This window comes from Puma concolor, chromosome B1 (genome assembly GCF_028749965.1).
Source record: "Puma concolor isolate L17-30 chromosome B1, mPumCon1.1.hap2, whole genome shotgun sequence".
NCBI lineage: Eukaryota > Metazoa > Chordata > Mammalia > Carnivora > Felidae > Puma > Puma concolor.
This window is the reverse complement of record NC_141670.1, coordinates 76,558,403-76,573,700: the sequence shown is the minus strand read 5'-3', so window position 1 is coordinate 76,573,700 and position 15,298 is coordinate 76,558,403. Positions and strand designations below refer to the sequence as shown.

Here is a 15,298-nt window from a genome sequence, read left to right as displayed (position 1 = left end):
CAGGGAGAACAGGCTGAATATGTGGCCAGAGTGTTCCTCTAAACAGTCCCAGCACCTATAGGTCAGGCTACAGAGAGTAGAGGGCAAGAACGGGGAGAAAGGTCCAACAATGCCGTGCTTATGACTTGAGCACATGTTCCGGTGGCTGCAGCCTCTTTTACCTGCTCCTGGCTTTTTGTTTAGTTTTGTCCTTCTCTGTTCTTCACTTGGGACGTTCAGCTGTGCTCTGAGAGTTAAATAAAAAGCCTGGAATGGAAAAAATGCAAAAGGGAAAAAAAGTGAAGCCTGAGAACAGGCAGATGCAGGAATATATTGAAAACCTTGGCATTTGAGGAAATATGCCTTTATACATCTCTCATAAATATGGAGTCCTCTCTTTCAGTTTTCTATTGCCCTGGGGATGAGCTAGTGCTTTAATACTCTAACATGGGAATGAGAGACAGACAGACAGACAGACAGACGGAGGAAATATCCAGCTTTCTTGTCTCGGATGTGTTGGAAGTATTTTCATTTATAGAATCTTCTGGCAGTTTCTCCTTCTTAAACATGGCTTGCGGGGCGCCTGGGTGGCGCAGTCAGTTAAGCGTCCGACTTCAGCCAGGTCACGATCTCGCGGTGCGTGAGTTCGAGCCCCGCGTCAGGCTCTGGGCTGATGGCTCAGAGCCTGGAGCCTGTTTCTGATTCTGTGTCTCCCTCTCTCTCTGCCCCTCCCCCGTTCATGCTCTGTCTCTCTCTGTCCCAAAAATAAATAAACGTTGAAAAAAAAAAAATTAAAAAAAAAAAAAAAACATGGCTTGCTTGACTTGCCTGATACCCACCCCACCTTGTTCTCCCAAGCTTACCTGTTATTGTGGTTTCTGTATTTATGACACATTTAGAATCTTCTGTATTTATGACACATTTAGCCTTAAAAATATGATTGGTTAAGCATCGTCCAAGCGAGATGCACTTTTCTTAGAGAAGATACAGCCTCCTTTGGGAATAGGGCCAGGGATTAAAGCCAGGAGAAAGGAGAATATAGATTTCTAGAAAGAACAGTGGACTGGGAATCAAGAGACTTACCTTTGATTTCCATCAAAACTAACCTGTGGGGCACCTGGGTGACTCAGTGGGTTGACCGTTTGACTCTTGATTTTGGCTCTGGTCATGATCCCAGGGTTGTGGGATGGAGCCCTGAGTCGGGCTCAGTCCCAGAGTGGAGCCTACTTAGGATTCTTTCTCTGCCCCTCTCCCCTGGCTTGCACACCCACTCTCTCTCTCAAATAAAATAAAGTAAAATTAAAACAACAAAAGAAACTAATTCGTGATTTATGACTTTAGCTAAGATATTTATCTTGTCTATAATGCAGTCTCACTGTCTGAAAAGAGTGCATGTGCAGCCCCTCTGAGAACAAACCTAACAGACCTTAGAGAGCATGTTTCTAATTTTGATTTAGAAGCAGTTGGCATGTTGAATGTTCCCTTCTTATGTCACAAGAAGAATCTGGGGATCCTGGGGTTGGGAGGAGTCTCAAGGAGTCTTGTACTTTTTGAACCTCTGGGATGAACCGAAACACTCTGATTTTCCTCATTATTTTCATTATAGCATCTGAATAAGAGACATTGCCACAGAAATATTATGTTTAAGACAACAAGGGAGTTAAGTCAGAAACTTGTTTTTATCTCTTATCACGTAAAGCAGGGCCACATACTGAAATGTTACCTAATAAGGGCCAGTCCAGTAACCAAGAGTGAGGTGATGACGCTGGCTGTCAGATTCTAGGGAGTGGTGGGGACCGTGGGAACGGGAAATGTATACCCTGTGTGCGTGGGGAGGCCACTCCTGGTGTTTAAGACACCACGTGGGCCTGTCAAAACATGCCTCTTAGTGGCAAAGAGCTATTGTTGGCAGTGGGCAATGTCTTATTGAAAACAATAGATTTGTATTATTAGGAATTAAGAATTACATGTTGGAAAATTCACCAATTTGAGTAATAAAATATAGTCCTAGACGATACACATGAGCTGTTTCCCTCAGGTATGTAATTTGTGTGATCTTTCTTCAAAGAGGCTGTCCTCTTTCTACATACTTTAATCCCCTTCCATTCTCCTTAAAAAATGTTTTCTTTCCTCAAGAATGATCACGTCTAGCAAGTTTTCTGTTCTTACATTCTAACATTTTTTCCCCCAGATATGAATGTTGAATGGTTAGCCTTCTACCCCCAACAGATGTCCTTGTTTTGAATATTCCTTAACTATGTTCTAGTTAATTTCACTCCCCGCAAAGAACTTGAGCCATAAGTCTAACCTGAATCCTCACATTAAGCCCCCTTTCTCACACTTTATTGTTAGTGGGCGGAACAGTTGACCAGTGTGATACCCTTCATATTACTCAGTTGAAAATAGTTGGGGTTTTTTTGGCACTGAAAGTCTGGAAATTTTATCATGGATTTTGTTTCCCGGTGCTCTAATAATTATCCTGTAATCACTTTGAACTCTCTCCAGTTTGTACACTTAAAAAAAAAAAAAAAAAAAAAAAAAGATTCTGAACTGTACCCAGTCCTTTGGATGGGCTGACCACAATGATAAGACAATACCATTGTCTTACCACTTTTGTCTGAGAGTTAGCAACACGCAACTGGCTCATATTTACTATACACTCTGTGACCTCAATATCTTTTTTCTCCCTACTGGCTCTGTTGTAGTCATACTTTCTTCATATTTTATCCACATAATTCATTTTTCATTTGTAAGTGTGCTATCTTGTACTCACACCGAGTAAGCACTATCTTGTTTTTGATGGATCATTTCTATCTGTGATTTGTCAAGGTTACTTGGAATTCTATTATTTTTCAGAAAAGCTAGAAACCTTAACTTGGTTTGTAGCTATGAAATGACTGACAATGCTTTAAATTCCATTATGACAGCCATTGATTAAAAAAAAAATTCAATCATAATGGACCCAGGAGTCTGGGTGCTGTTTTATAAGTACCCCAAGTGGCATCAAGCCATTTATTTCTGTCGCTGTTAACTAATGGTTTTCCTGTTTCTGGATGTTTTTAAACTCCACAGACATTGTTATCATAATCTCTTGCTTGATTATAGACACTAGATTTGAATGATTAGAAATTCAATCTAGGGGACTGTGGTTGGTGGTAGTGGAGAAAATAAAGCTGATAATTGTTTAATTCATGCATGTAGCTTTGGTAGTAGCATCATTATTTTATATTTTTGGTAGCAAGGTAGGAGAAAATAGGAGAACCCGTAGATAGAGTAGTAATGTCTCTTTCGTGGATATTTTGTTCTGCGTTGGACTTTGAGAATGTCTATGCTTGGATTTAAATTTAATAGCCAGTGTCCTATTAAATATATGAACATAACGAGATGTGTTTTTGTTATTGTCCTTGCAGGTTTCAGAAGATAACAATGAAATGTGAAGAAGTTACATTTCTTACGTGATACTTGAAAGTTAGTGACTGCTTGCCAAATTTTCTGGAAAATTAAATATGACTTAGAAGCATTGATGTATGAAGGTTTATGATGTCATCGGTTGCGACAGAAAGTAAACTCCAGCAGACTGTGAGCCTGCAGGGAGTTGACCCAGAAACATGCATGATTGTATTTAAAAACCACTGGGCACAGGTAATGTATGAGTTCCACTTCCTCTGCTGGCCTAGGTAGCCCTCAAGGTCTCCATCACATTGAACCAGGATTGCCTATCTCTGTGGCACTAACTAAGGCTTCCAGAAGTATAGGGCACGGAAACCCTTTCAGGTGGAAGGGAAAGCAACTTTTTTTTTTCTTTCCTAGAATAGGGATCTGGTTAAAAACCATGGTTGCCATAAAAGCAATTAGGGAACATATATGTTCCTCAGATATTTTTAGAAGAACAGCAATTGGCCTTAAAGTGACTTTTGCATCACTTTGCAGTAGACTTGACCTTGTTTACAAACTCTCTTTCCCTCCTCCCTGATGATTTCCATTTAGTCCTCACATTCCAATAGCACTAAAATACACATTTATGAAATACCTACCAAGTGCTGTGCTGAGTACTTCAAAAGCTTTAAGCTTTATGTCATTTAATCTTCTCCGCAAACCCACAAGGCAGTTAATATTAGCTTCCTCATTTTACAGATGAGGGAATAGAAAATTAGCGATGTTAAATGACTTGCTTGAGGTTATACAAATAGCGAGTTTGCAAGCAAGTGCATAGACCTTGGTCCCTTGACTCGTGTATTTGACCTCTGTGCTTCTACCATTTTTTGGGCTGGTGGTCCCTGTGTAATTTAACAAAAGAAGATGCCTGGCAGTACCTGAATTCATTAGAAAGCTGTTTATAAAAGTTTTCTTGATTATTCGTTTTGACTTCTCTGTAACTCTGATCTGCTCATAGAGATAATTAAGGGTTGAGTGTTCAGAAAATTTATCAGCTCACCACCTTTCCTCGGGGAGTTTGTAAGTAGTAAAATAAATAAAATTGGCCTTCTTTACTACTTGTCCAACATTACACTCCCTAGGTGAGCTGGTAAGTGGCTATTTATGTGACAGTTTTTTAATGACTACCCAGTTCCTTCCTGTGGCCGGACACAGCACAGGGGTTAAAGCACTGAGCCTGCAAATCACAACAATTATAGGGGACACAGTTTAGATCAAAAACAAAATCGATTCTACTTCTGGGTCATTTGCACTTTGTAGCTTCTTGTCATTCATATAAAGCTTCCAAGATTTTTTATGCATTTCCCATTCTCTGACTTTTTACAATTAGAATCATAATGGATTTGCTCTGGATTTTAAGGGCATGTCTGCTTTAGCAAAGGGAAGAAAGTAATTCAGGAGTTTTCCAGATAATTAGAGTAGTTGTCTTTGACTTTGCACTTTTATAAGTATTTTAATGTGCCAGCTCCAAAGTGGGTTTGTGAACCAAGGGGATGTGGCTGTTAGCCCATTGGGTGTGGGAAGAATATTTTAGAAAGCCTATTTTTATTTTTATCTTTATCTTTAATTTAACTTAATTTTATTTTTTTGAGAGAGAGAGGGCAGAGGCGGGGTAGAGGGAGAGGGAGAGAGAATCTTAAGCAGTCTCCATGCCCAGCCCAGAGCCTGACATGGGGCTTGAACTCACAAATGCATGAAATCATGACCTGAGCCGAAGTCAGACACTTAACTGACTTAGCCACCCAGGCACCCCAATTAGATGTTTTATATTAACAGTACTTTCAGCCTCAGTCATTTCACTTGGCTGAAGAACTCCCATCATTCTAGTACGTATTCTTGGCTCTGAGCCCATTTTGTTTATTTGTATAAAAATACTTTTGATTGTAATTGTTCCTGGTGGAGTATCTGTGATGTGGTCCATTTAATATCCATTTATATAGACATGATATATCAACCTCTTGATTTTATGTGGATGGATCATTTGCCCTGTCAAATTCCGTCCTGGGCAAGCTTTCTCCAAAGCTGTTGGAGTGCTGTTAGAGAGTCTTAATTCATGAATTTGTAAATACTCTTTCACACTAGTGAAGGAGTAAATTAGTGGTCCCAGAATCATATTACTCATTTCCCTATCTTATATGAATGACTTCAGCATTATCAGACATTTTGGGTTATCTGAAACATAGTACCCTTTGTTTAGTGCAGAAAATATATATATTTTTTCTTTTCAAAATTTTAAATGTTTATTTATTTATTTAGAGAGAGAGTGAGGGTCAGAGAGAGAGGGAGAGAGAGAGAGAATCCCAAGGAGGCTTCATGCTGTCAGTACAGAGCGCGATGGGGGATCATGACCTGAGCTGAAATCAAGAGCTGGATGTTTAACCAACTGAGCCACCTAGGAGCCCCTCTTTTCAAGTTTTTACTTAAATTCTAGTTAGTTAACATATATTGCAATACTGGTGTCAGAAGTAGAATTCAGTGATTCATCACTTACATAACAACACCCAGTGCTCATCACAAGTGCCCTCCTTAGTACCCATCACCCATGTAGCCCAAGCCCCACCCACATCCCTCCATCAACTCCCAGTTTGTTCTCTATAGTTAAGAGTCTCTTATGGTTTGTTTTCCTCTCTTTCTTTTCCCCTCCTCCCATATGTTCATTTGTTTTGTTTCTTAAATTCTAATATGAGTAAAGTCATATGGTATTTGTCTTTCTCTGACTGACTTATTTCATTTAGCATAATATACTCTAGCTCCATCCACTTCGTGGCAAATGGCAGGATTTCATTCTTTTTTTTTTTTTTTTAATCTGATGGCTGAGTAATATTCCATTGTATCTATATATGCCATATCTTCTTTATCCTAGTGCAGCAGAATATTGAGTTGAGAGTAAGGATAACTTTGTCAGAGGGAATGGTGTTTAGTTATTAAATACTTGCTTTTATAAAGTGGAGACACTCTTTGTTTTATTGTTGTTTCAACCATTTCTTTAACTTTCTTACCTCTTTAGCCTTGACTTTTCCTTTTAAATAAACCTGCAAAGTGCCCACAGTGTCTATTTACTTCCAAGAAAGGCTCTTGAGGACCTTTCTGTTGCATTTCTTCACGTTGAAGAAATGCATGTGAATGTCAACACAATTATTGTTAAATGGAGATTTACCAAGCCCAAACTGCGGATACATTGGTATAGTGGGCACAGGTGGACATGGGAATGTGTAAGCCTTGGTCTGAGCTTTCAAAGAATGTATATGCTGGGATACCTGGGTGGCTCAGTCGGTTGAGTCCGACTTCAGCTCAGGTCATGATGTTGTGGTTCACGAGTTCAAGCCCTACATCGGGCTCTGTGCTGACAGCTCGAAGCCTGGAGCCTGCTTCAGATTCTGTGTCTCTGTCTCTCTTTGCCCCTCACCCCTCATACTCTGTCTCTCTGTCTCTCTCAAAAATAAATAAACGTTTAAAAAATTTTTTAAAAATGAAGAATGTATATGCTAATTTGGATGACAAGGTGAGATACATGATTAGAAAATGAATAATATTACTACAGGAATTAAATCAAAGGAAGGGACTATTATGGGTGAAAGTGGCTTGGGAAATGGAGGAGGTGAGATTTTTGCTAGCTTGACTATAGGAAAGGAAAGTTTTCTTGACAAAGGAAAACAATGTTTTGGAGAAGATGTTGGGAAGAAATGTTCAGCTTTGGCTTTTCATGGTGATAAAAAAAAAAGTGAGGAAGTTAGGGCAAAGTGGACGTGCAAGGCTGACTCAGGTAAGGAATGAGAGATTCAGTTGATAGGAATAAATGAGACTCATTTCAGAGTTTTGTACATTAGTACTTTGTTGTGAGTTGTGCAGTGTGGAGGTACATGTGGAAGGGTTGCAGAGGATTGGGAAGTGAGCTAAAGCCTGACATAATCTCCTGTGACTAGTGTGACAGCAGCCCCTGGGTTCCCCTGAGGCCACCCAAGGAACCTGTAAGGCTGGTAAGAAATGTGGCATAGTCAGAACTGGGTGACAACATTGTGTTTACCGAAGTGCCCCAGCAGCTGGCAAGCATAATACTTTTTATCTGTTAAATTAGGGAAAATGAAGTCAACAGACATCCGTGGTATCCAGAGTTCTTCTGTTTGTTAGGATACTTGAGTACAAATTCAGCCTAATTAACATGTATTTGGCAGTTTCTGTTCCAGGCCTTGAGTTACAAAGCAAACTCTGATGGAGGAGGCTATCCGCTTGCCCACCTACACGCTGCAGTCTGTCAGGGACAGCTTGTCACACAACCAGCCATCATCCACGGCAGTCTGTGATTCAGGAAGGTTGCCAGTGGAGAGATCTTGCGTGGCCCAGTTGTGCACTTGAGTTTCCAAACTGTTCCCTGGGCCCAGTGATGTCATGACATCCCCAGAATAGTTCTTTAGGGGACATTCGGCAGGTGACATTGCTGACAGTGAATCCAGGCCATAGGAAGCAGCCTCTGGCTTGTACTTTCTCTCACTTTCTGAGATGCCGTCTTGCACTGTCATGTTGCCAGAGCAGTGACTCTAAAACCCCAGATTTGCCCGTGTCAGTTTTCTAGTTGGACATTTCAGTGGCATCCGGGCACCTACAGGCCAGCACGTCACACAGGGCCTTTATGGTCTGGCTTCATTTCACTCCCTGTCTCTGATTTATTCTCTAGAGATGGGAAATTACTTGGAGTTCCTAGCCAACCCCACTCCTAGGCAGTGGCCTTCATGCTATTTCACGCTTCTCTGCTTTAGGCATTTCCTCCTCTTCCTGCCTGGAATATCCCTCCCCCTGGTTAAATGCCTCTCCTTCTTAAAGACTCTTTTGGGACATCAGTTTTTCTAGGAAACCTTCTCTGCTCTCTTTTATGCTTCCACTCTGTGCTCCAGCAGCATCCTGAGTGTTCTTTCTCTGTTATACCAGCCACATTTTATTAAGATTATGTGTGCAGTAGTTTCCTTCCACCCTCATTTCAAGCTCCTCATGATCAGAGACCATTTATAGTTGACCTACATCTCCAAGTGCCAAGAATAGCGTAGCCCCACTGTTGTAGATATTCAATAAATTGTTGAACTGCGAGATAGGAACATTGTATGAAGTACAACTTTAGAAGAGCTAGGTGACTTAGAAAACAGCTTTGAACATACATTAGTATTAAAACATTCTATAATTTTGTAGGAAGGTCTTTGGACTTCTATTTAATTATCTGTGATTTGGAGGACTGTGTGTGTGTGTTTAGTTTTTAATAGTAGTCTGGAAGAACGATTTATAGTCGAGTAGACTATTGTTTTTATCTCTTGCCTTTACTTCTGTGCTTCTTCTGAATGGAAGAGAGAACAGGATGTAAGAAGCATTGGTCCACCAGATAATAAACTGTTCAACTATTTTGCCATGTGAATTAACCCACCCATACACCAGTTTTTCGTAATGGCACAGCTGTACCGTGAAGCTTCATGGACCTTGCTCTATTCATCCTCTGTCCTCTCCTTTTGAGCCTTGAATCAGTATTGGTTATACACTCAATGATGTCTGCACTTAGAGCTAGGAGAACAGAAGTGATGGGTTAAAAATAAAATCAATTGGAAATGCACATTTCTGTGTGCTTCTGGTTAGTCAATAGCCCAAAGCTTCTCCTTACCACCCCTCAGCCTCCAAAAATAAGCGGTTATACAATTTTTGAGCCAAGAAAATTTCAGCTCAGATAGAATAATGACAATGGATGAAGAAAAGCTAGTGAGTCTAGTAGCCTTTCTCTTCTTGGTGAGGGTGGGGATGGGAAAAATTAGATTAGTTAATTAAGTCAAATGTCTTCCCACAATAATGCAAAGTAGATGATATGGTTTAAGTATAGTATCTTATGTAGAGCTCCAAGGGGCCTGATCTTAGTAAAGAAGTATAGAGGACTTCTAAATGGATTTGAGATGCATCTGTTCCCTGTGAAACTGATTCTCTTGTTCCGTTCGTCTTCATTCTTTTGGTCTATGCCTTGTCATGGACGAAATGACAAAAATTAGTCTTTTCATTAGAGATGAAAAGTTGGGAAGTATTAGAGAATCTCATCTTAATATCTTAGTCAAATGATGTTTGTTAATATTTTAAAAATTTATATCTCTTAGCTTCTCAAGTAGCTCTGAACTTGACAGTAGAAAGTGAAGCAGAACAGAAGCTTTGTTTCTTTAGAGGGCTGAGGCATTAACTTATGCTTCTAGTGGACTTTAAAGTGGTCGAACATGTGGAAATATCAACAGTGCACCCACTGTATGATCAGTGATAAGTCTGTTTTTTACCATGGAATATTATTACATAGATCATTATTCTTAAATCCTTTCCCTAAAACCTAAATTTAACAAACATACCTAAATGAAGGTTTTATTATGTTATTTTATTTATTGATGTTTCTACCATGTTTCTTTATTATGGTAGTGCTAGACCATCTTTGGTCCCAAGGAGGTATGATGTGTAGAGATAGCTCCTGCTTTTACCCTGTTCAATCCCAGATTTAGATATGCCTCTGGAGACTGGGACTGGAGCTGACATGAACCAAATTGTACAAGCACAGATATATTACTAGGCTGTTAATCTTAATACAAAAAGAAATGACTCAGTAGTTGTCTCCCGTGGCAATAGGTGTGCCAGGAATACCCCAGATTGAAAGACATGGCTTTTAAGTAATGATCAAGGACTGGATGGAAACTTAGTTTTGTTGTAGTTATTTGGTACATTAAGTGGAATTTGGCTTAAGATCGCAAAAGCCTGGCCTTCTTCTATGTGATGGAAAATGTTGCTTAGTAACTTGGTTTTTTCCACGATGCCACTTTAATTAGCATTCCAAAGGATTTGGAAGTATGGGTTATACTCATGTGACTTTCTTGAAATAACTAGGCTCTAACCAAAGTAGCATAAGTAATCATCTCTTAACATATGCGTGTATATAAGACATAAAACAATATTAAGATGTAGTCAAAGCTAATCTGACAGATAAACACTTGTGTTTACCATGAAGAATAATCATTTGTTAGCTAGAGGAGTGATTATGTGGATCTTTCATTTTGACAGCATTTGAGATGCCTATTTTAGAATTTGTGAATATTTTTAATCCAGGCCTATTATTACTGACTGATGGGGACCATCATTAGGAGTAGCTGATATCCTTAATAAAAGAAAAATGCTATTTATTCATCTCCTTTACCCCTAATAACCTTTATATTTATAGAGCAAATGACTTTGAAGTTAGGTTAAAATTTAAGCGTATTCATCAGATGATAATTTGTATGCAATTGTTCATACTGTTGATTTTTTGTACATTTGTGATAATTTACATGTGGCTCTATTTGTGATCCAGGCTATGATTCACACATATATGTATCAGCTTATATTTTTTAAAGTTTGTAGACCAACAAATGCCTAGCCATGATCAGCAAAACATTTACAGTGCTATTTCCGATCTTAGCTGCCTTACTTAATGAGCTGGGGCTGTAGCAGGGGTTGATTGCTTTATTAAATGGCATTTTTATTTTTTTTTTTTTAATTTTTTTTTTCAACGTTTATTTATTTTTGGGACAGAGAGAGACAGAGCATGAACGGGGGAGGGGCAGAGAGAGAGGGAGACACAGAATCAGAAACAGGCTCCAGGCTCCGAGCCATCAGCCCAGAGCCTGACGCGGGGCTCGAACTCACGGACCGCGAGATCGTGACCTGGCTGAAGTCGGACGCTTAACCGACTGCGCCACCCAGGCGCCCCTAAATGGCATTTTTAGACGAAAGAAGTGAACTTGTTTAGTAAAGGAAATATTTGCACAGCGTATTTTGCTTGCGTTCATTCTCTTCCCATCTCTAGGTCCCTCCAGCTCCCCTAATGGTGTTTTTTTCCGGGACCTGAATCCCCGAGACTGAGTATACAGCTGAGAAGCCAACTTAGCAGAGTTGTGAGCATAAGATAGAGGATACTCAGGGGAATGTGCAAGGCCTGGGGAAGCCACCAGGAGCAGCAAGAGACCGTGGATCTAGAGGACTGGAAGCTCAGAGTAGATAAATGGATGAAAGTAGGCAGCAGGCAGAAGTCAGGACACAGGAGTACTGGTATGGTGGAAGTGATGTGAGAAGACAGCACTAAAGGAAAAAATAAGGAAAAGTCCAGGTCACGTGAGAAAGCATCTACAGAAACTGAGAGAACTGTGACACCATCTGGGCAGTGAACTTGAGGCATCAGTTCTTTGGCATTTCAACGCATGTTGTGCTGTAGCCGAGAAGCTTCTTAAGACATTCCCTGTCAGGTTAGGAACCAGGCCCTGGGTATGGGCCCTTAGAGACCACTCTTAAAAGCAGTTCGTGGGTGTGTCTGCCAGGAAGGGAAAGGGAGGTGGCCTGGGAGGGTCCTGACACCTAAGAAGAGAGGTTAAGGACATGTGTCAACACAGGCATAATTAACGCTTTGCTGAGCACTGTATATTCCATGACTCACAGGCCTTGGTGTAACACACCCTTTTCCAGGCAGTAACACCACCCGGCCAGGGCCGGGAATGAGTAAGGGCTCTTAACATGTCTGCTCCATTACAGATGATCAACAAACCTTCCGTCTCCATGGGTTATCATAGCTCTGTTCTTGAGTTTCTCTGCCCATTAACCAGTGTAGAGGAGCTTATACTATAAAGAGGGTAAAGATGCTTCAATTTAAAAGTGGCTAAGTAGTTTGTCTTCTGTATAAAAAACTCAGTTCTCTTTTCTAAGCTTTTTCACAGCAAAAAAAGTAAGTCTGTTTGCAAAGGAATACAGTGGAATAAATAATATGTGACGGTTAATTTATGAGAAAATGTGCTTCATGACTATGTAAATAGTTCTGCTATATATTACTTATATATATTTAGGTGTGTAACATACACTTACTTACATGCATGCATAGAGTATAAATACATATACACGTGTATAAATTTATATTGCTTAGGAATTTCTGAGAATTAGGAGATTTTCAATTATTAATTGCTTTTAACTCAGTGTTTTGGTTTTTCTTTTTTTAAAGTTTAGTTTTTGAGAAAGAATGAGCAGGGTTTGGGCAGAGAGAGAGGGGAACAGAGGCTCTGAAGCAGGCTATGTGCTGACAACAGAGAGCCTGATGTGGGGTTCACACCCACAAACTGAGACCATGACCTTAGCCAAAGTCAGATGCTTAACTGACTGAGCCACCCAGGTGCTCCAGTGTTTTGGTTTTTTAGAAAAGAGATTAGTGCAAAATTACTTTGTCTACTTTTATTTGTATTTATATTATGAAATTAGATCAATTTATAGGGGAGAAGAAGTAATTAACCTTAAAATCCCATTTGTATCTTTTCAGACTCACTTATGATCCTGTGTCTATTTGTCAATATATTTAGTTTTTAACTTAAATTATTTCATATATACATTTGCATGCAATGATATGTTTCACTTAGTGTTTATTTTTAATAATTTTATTGTATGGTGATGTAACATTTTGATTATAATTCTCTTATTGTTGACTGGGTCAATAATATTTTTATTTTTCATTATTGAAAATATCATTGGCATGAACATTTCTTAACGTATTATTTTTGGATTGTTTCCTTAGATTCTCCCCAAAGTGAGATTAACAAGTCAAAGGGCAGGGATAATTTTATAGCTTCTGATACAGATTGCCAAATTGTTTTCCAGAAAGATGGAGCTAATTTGCCCCACCACTAACAGTGTATAAAGCATAGGATCAATTTTAGACAGTTTAGACAGTCTGAGCACACATGAGAAGTGTAATTACATTTCTACCCTGAGGCCTACCTGTATAGATAGTTCTCATAAGTAAACTCAATATGTGGACTTTGAAATTATGGAACTGGGAGAAAGCGTGTTGCTGATTTATTCTTCAGAATGTGGAACCTTGAAGTTCGAGCTGTGGGGGCTTGAGAACATACGTGTTGAGGTGGAGGCCCCTTTTGGACAAGTGAGGTACTGTGGTCCCATGCTGGGAGATGTTGTCAAGGCCAGAGCAGAGGGAAAGGACAGCCAGATCCCAACATTTCTGCCAGTGAGGTAGTCAGGCCTCTGAGGAATTCTGGAGGACTTCTTGGAGGTTGGGGGCGGCTGGGGGATCTCTGGAGTCTGGCAGGGAGCGAAAGAGAGATGTCCGTCCAGTGGATGTGCTGGGGCTGAGTCATTAAGCCAGGTGCCACCTGGGTAGCTGCGAACCCAAGGCCTTTCTCATTGAAAATGTCAACTCAGGGGTGTTGCAGTGATTTTTTTTCTTTGTGACAGCATTATTCATTTCATAAAGAAGGTTGATAGAGATTCCAGATTCTGTAGAATTCTGTTCATTCTATGAGGATACACTTGCTTGGTCTATAAAGGCTCATTTGCCTTGTTTCTGACAGGAGAAAAACTTAGACCTTTCCTGGGGAAGTACATTTTTCTCATTTCTCATGCATGCTGACATAGCATTGTACTTTTGCCAGCTTCCCCAGTGACTTGCAAAAATTCTATAACCTAAATATAGAGCGTGTAACAGCACGTTATAGAACTGGGCCAGGAGGGTACTGCAAAAGACAAACATAATCCCCATAGCGTGCAGTTCAGAAAGGCAAAAAGGAACAAGTATAAATTCATTGCTAGGGTGCTGGGTTGTCTAAAAATTATTATTAGAATATGTATACATTTTAAGGGAAGTCAATTGAATGGATATTGTAGAAATTCCAAGTCATAAAGTTACATGGGAGTTGAGATAGGAAATTCTTTTAATTTCTAGGTCCTAAAGTAGAGGTAAGTACTGATGGGCAGAGAGAGGTAGGAAGCATTCAGTAGGCAGCAGTCGTAAGGGAGAAAAACACCAGGACATCGCATGACCTAATTGGGGATTTATTTATATTTTACTGTCAATAGATTTTTTTCTTTGCGGTGGTAAAACATATATAACAAAGATTGCCATCTTAGCCTTTTTAACTTTCTTATTTATTTATTTATTTATTTATTTATTTATTTATTTATTTATTTATTTTTGAGAGAGAGAAAGAGAGAGCACAAGTGGGAGAGGGTCAGAGACAGAGGGAGACACAGAATCATGAGCTGTCAGCACAGAGCCCAACGTGGGGCTCAAAGTCGTGAACCACAAGCTGAGCTGAAGTTGGACGCTTAACTGACTGAGCCACACAGCTGCCCCTCATCTTAACCTTTTTAAAATGCGTAGTTCAATGGCCTTGGCTACCTTCACAATGTTGTGCAACTGTCTCCGCTATTTCCAAAACTTTTTTTTATCACTTCAAACAGAAACTTGCTGCATTAGGGATTTACTTAGTAAATGGTTATCCCAGAACTTTTTCTGGTTTTAAAAAATGCAAAGTTCACACCTTCATTTTTTTAGTTTCATCATATGCCATATGCTAGGGGTGATTGTGCTAGGTATGTATCCCTTGTTCATCAGTTTCCTTTCATCCTTACTAACCTTGCATGCTTGGTGGGAGAATGTGTCCATCCAAGTAGAGGAGGGAGGGATGTTCAGTCGAGGGCGTGCGAAGGAGCCGTGTTTTCCTGTTGGAACCTCCAAATCTATTTGTAGAACATGGGTAGTCTTACTTATTTAATGTATTTTAAAATTAAAAAGTGATATTTTTGACAGTGCAGAAAAAAAGTGAAAATTTATCATCACTTTGAACACAAAAGTGATTATTATTTTTTCATATATATTTTTCGATCTTTTTTCATGTATGTTTTTGACATAGTTGATAATGATGTATCTGACTATATATAAAGACTTTATTTTTCATCTAATATATCACTTACAATTTTTCATTTTGCTCAGTAGTATTCATAATAGGCTCATGAACACAAGTAGCTTAATTTTTTAAACTATACTACTTTCTCTGACGTTTAGGTTGCCCAAATTTATAAC

At 39.5% G+C, this 15,298-nt stretch overlaps 1 protein-coding gene across 3 annotated transcripts in view; it reads left to right on the top strand.

The window, feature by feature from the left end:
• FHIP1A (FHF complex subunit HOOK interacting protein 1A) overlaps positions 1-15,298 on the top strand; it is a 250,330-nt gene that overhangs the window by 156,819 nt on the left and 78,213 nt on the right. For all 3 annotated transcript variants that reach the window (XM_025922080.2, XM_086704108.1, XM_086704109.1), the window contains one exon: positions 3,390-3,621. In XM_025922080.2, coding sequence (XP_025777865.1) covers positions 3,517-3,621 — 105 coding nt within the window. In that variant the 5' untranslated portion in view covers positions 3,390-3,516. The remainder of the gene's footprint in view (positions 1-3,389; positions 3,622-15,298) is intronic.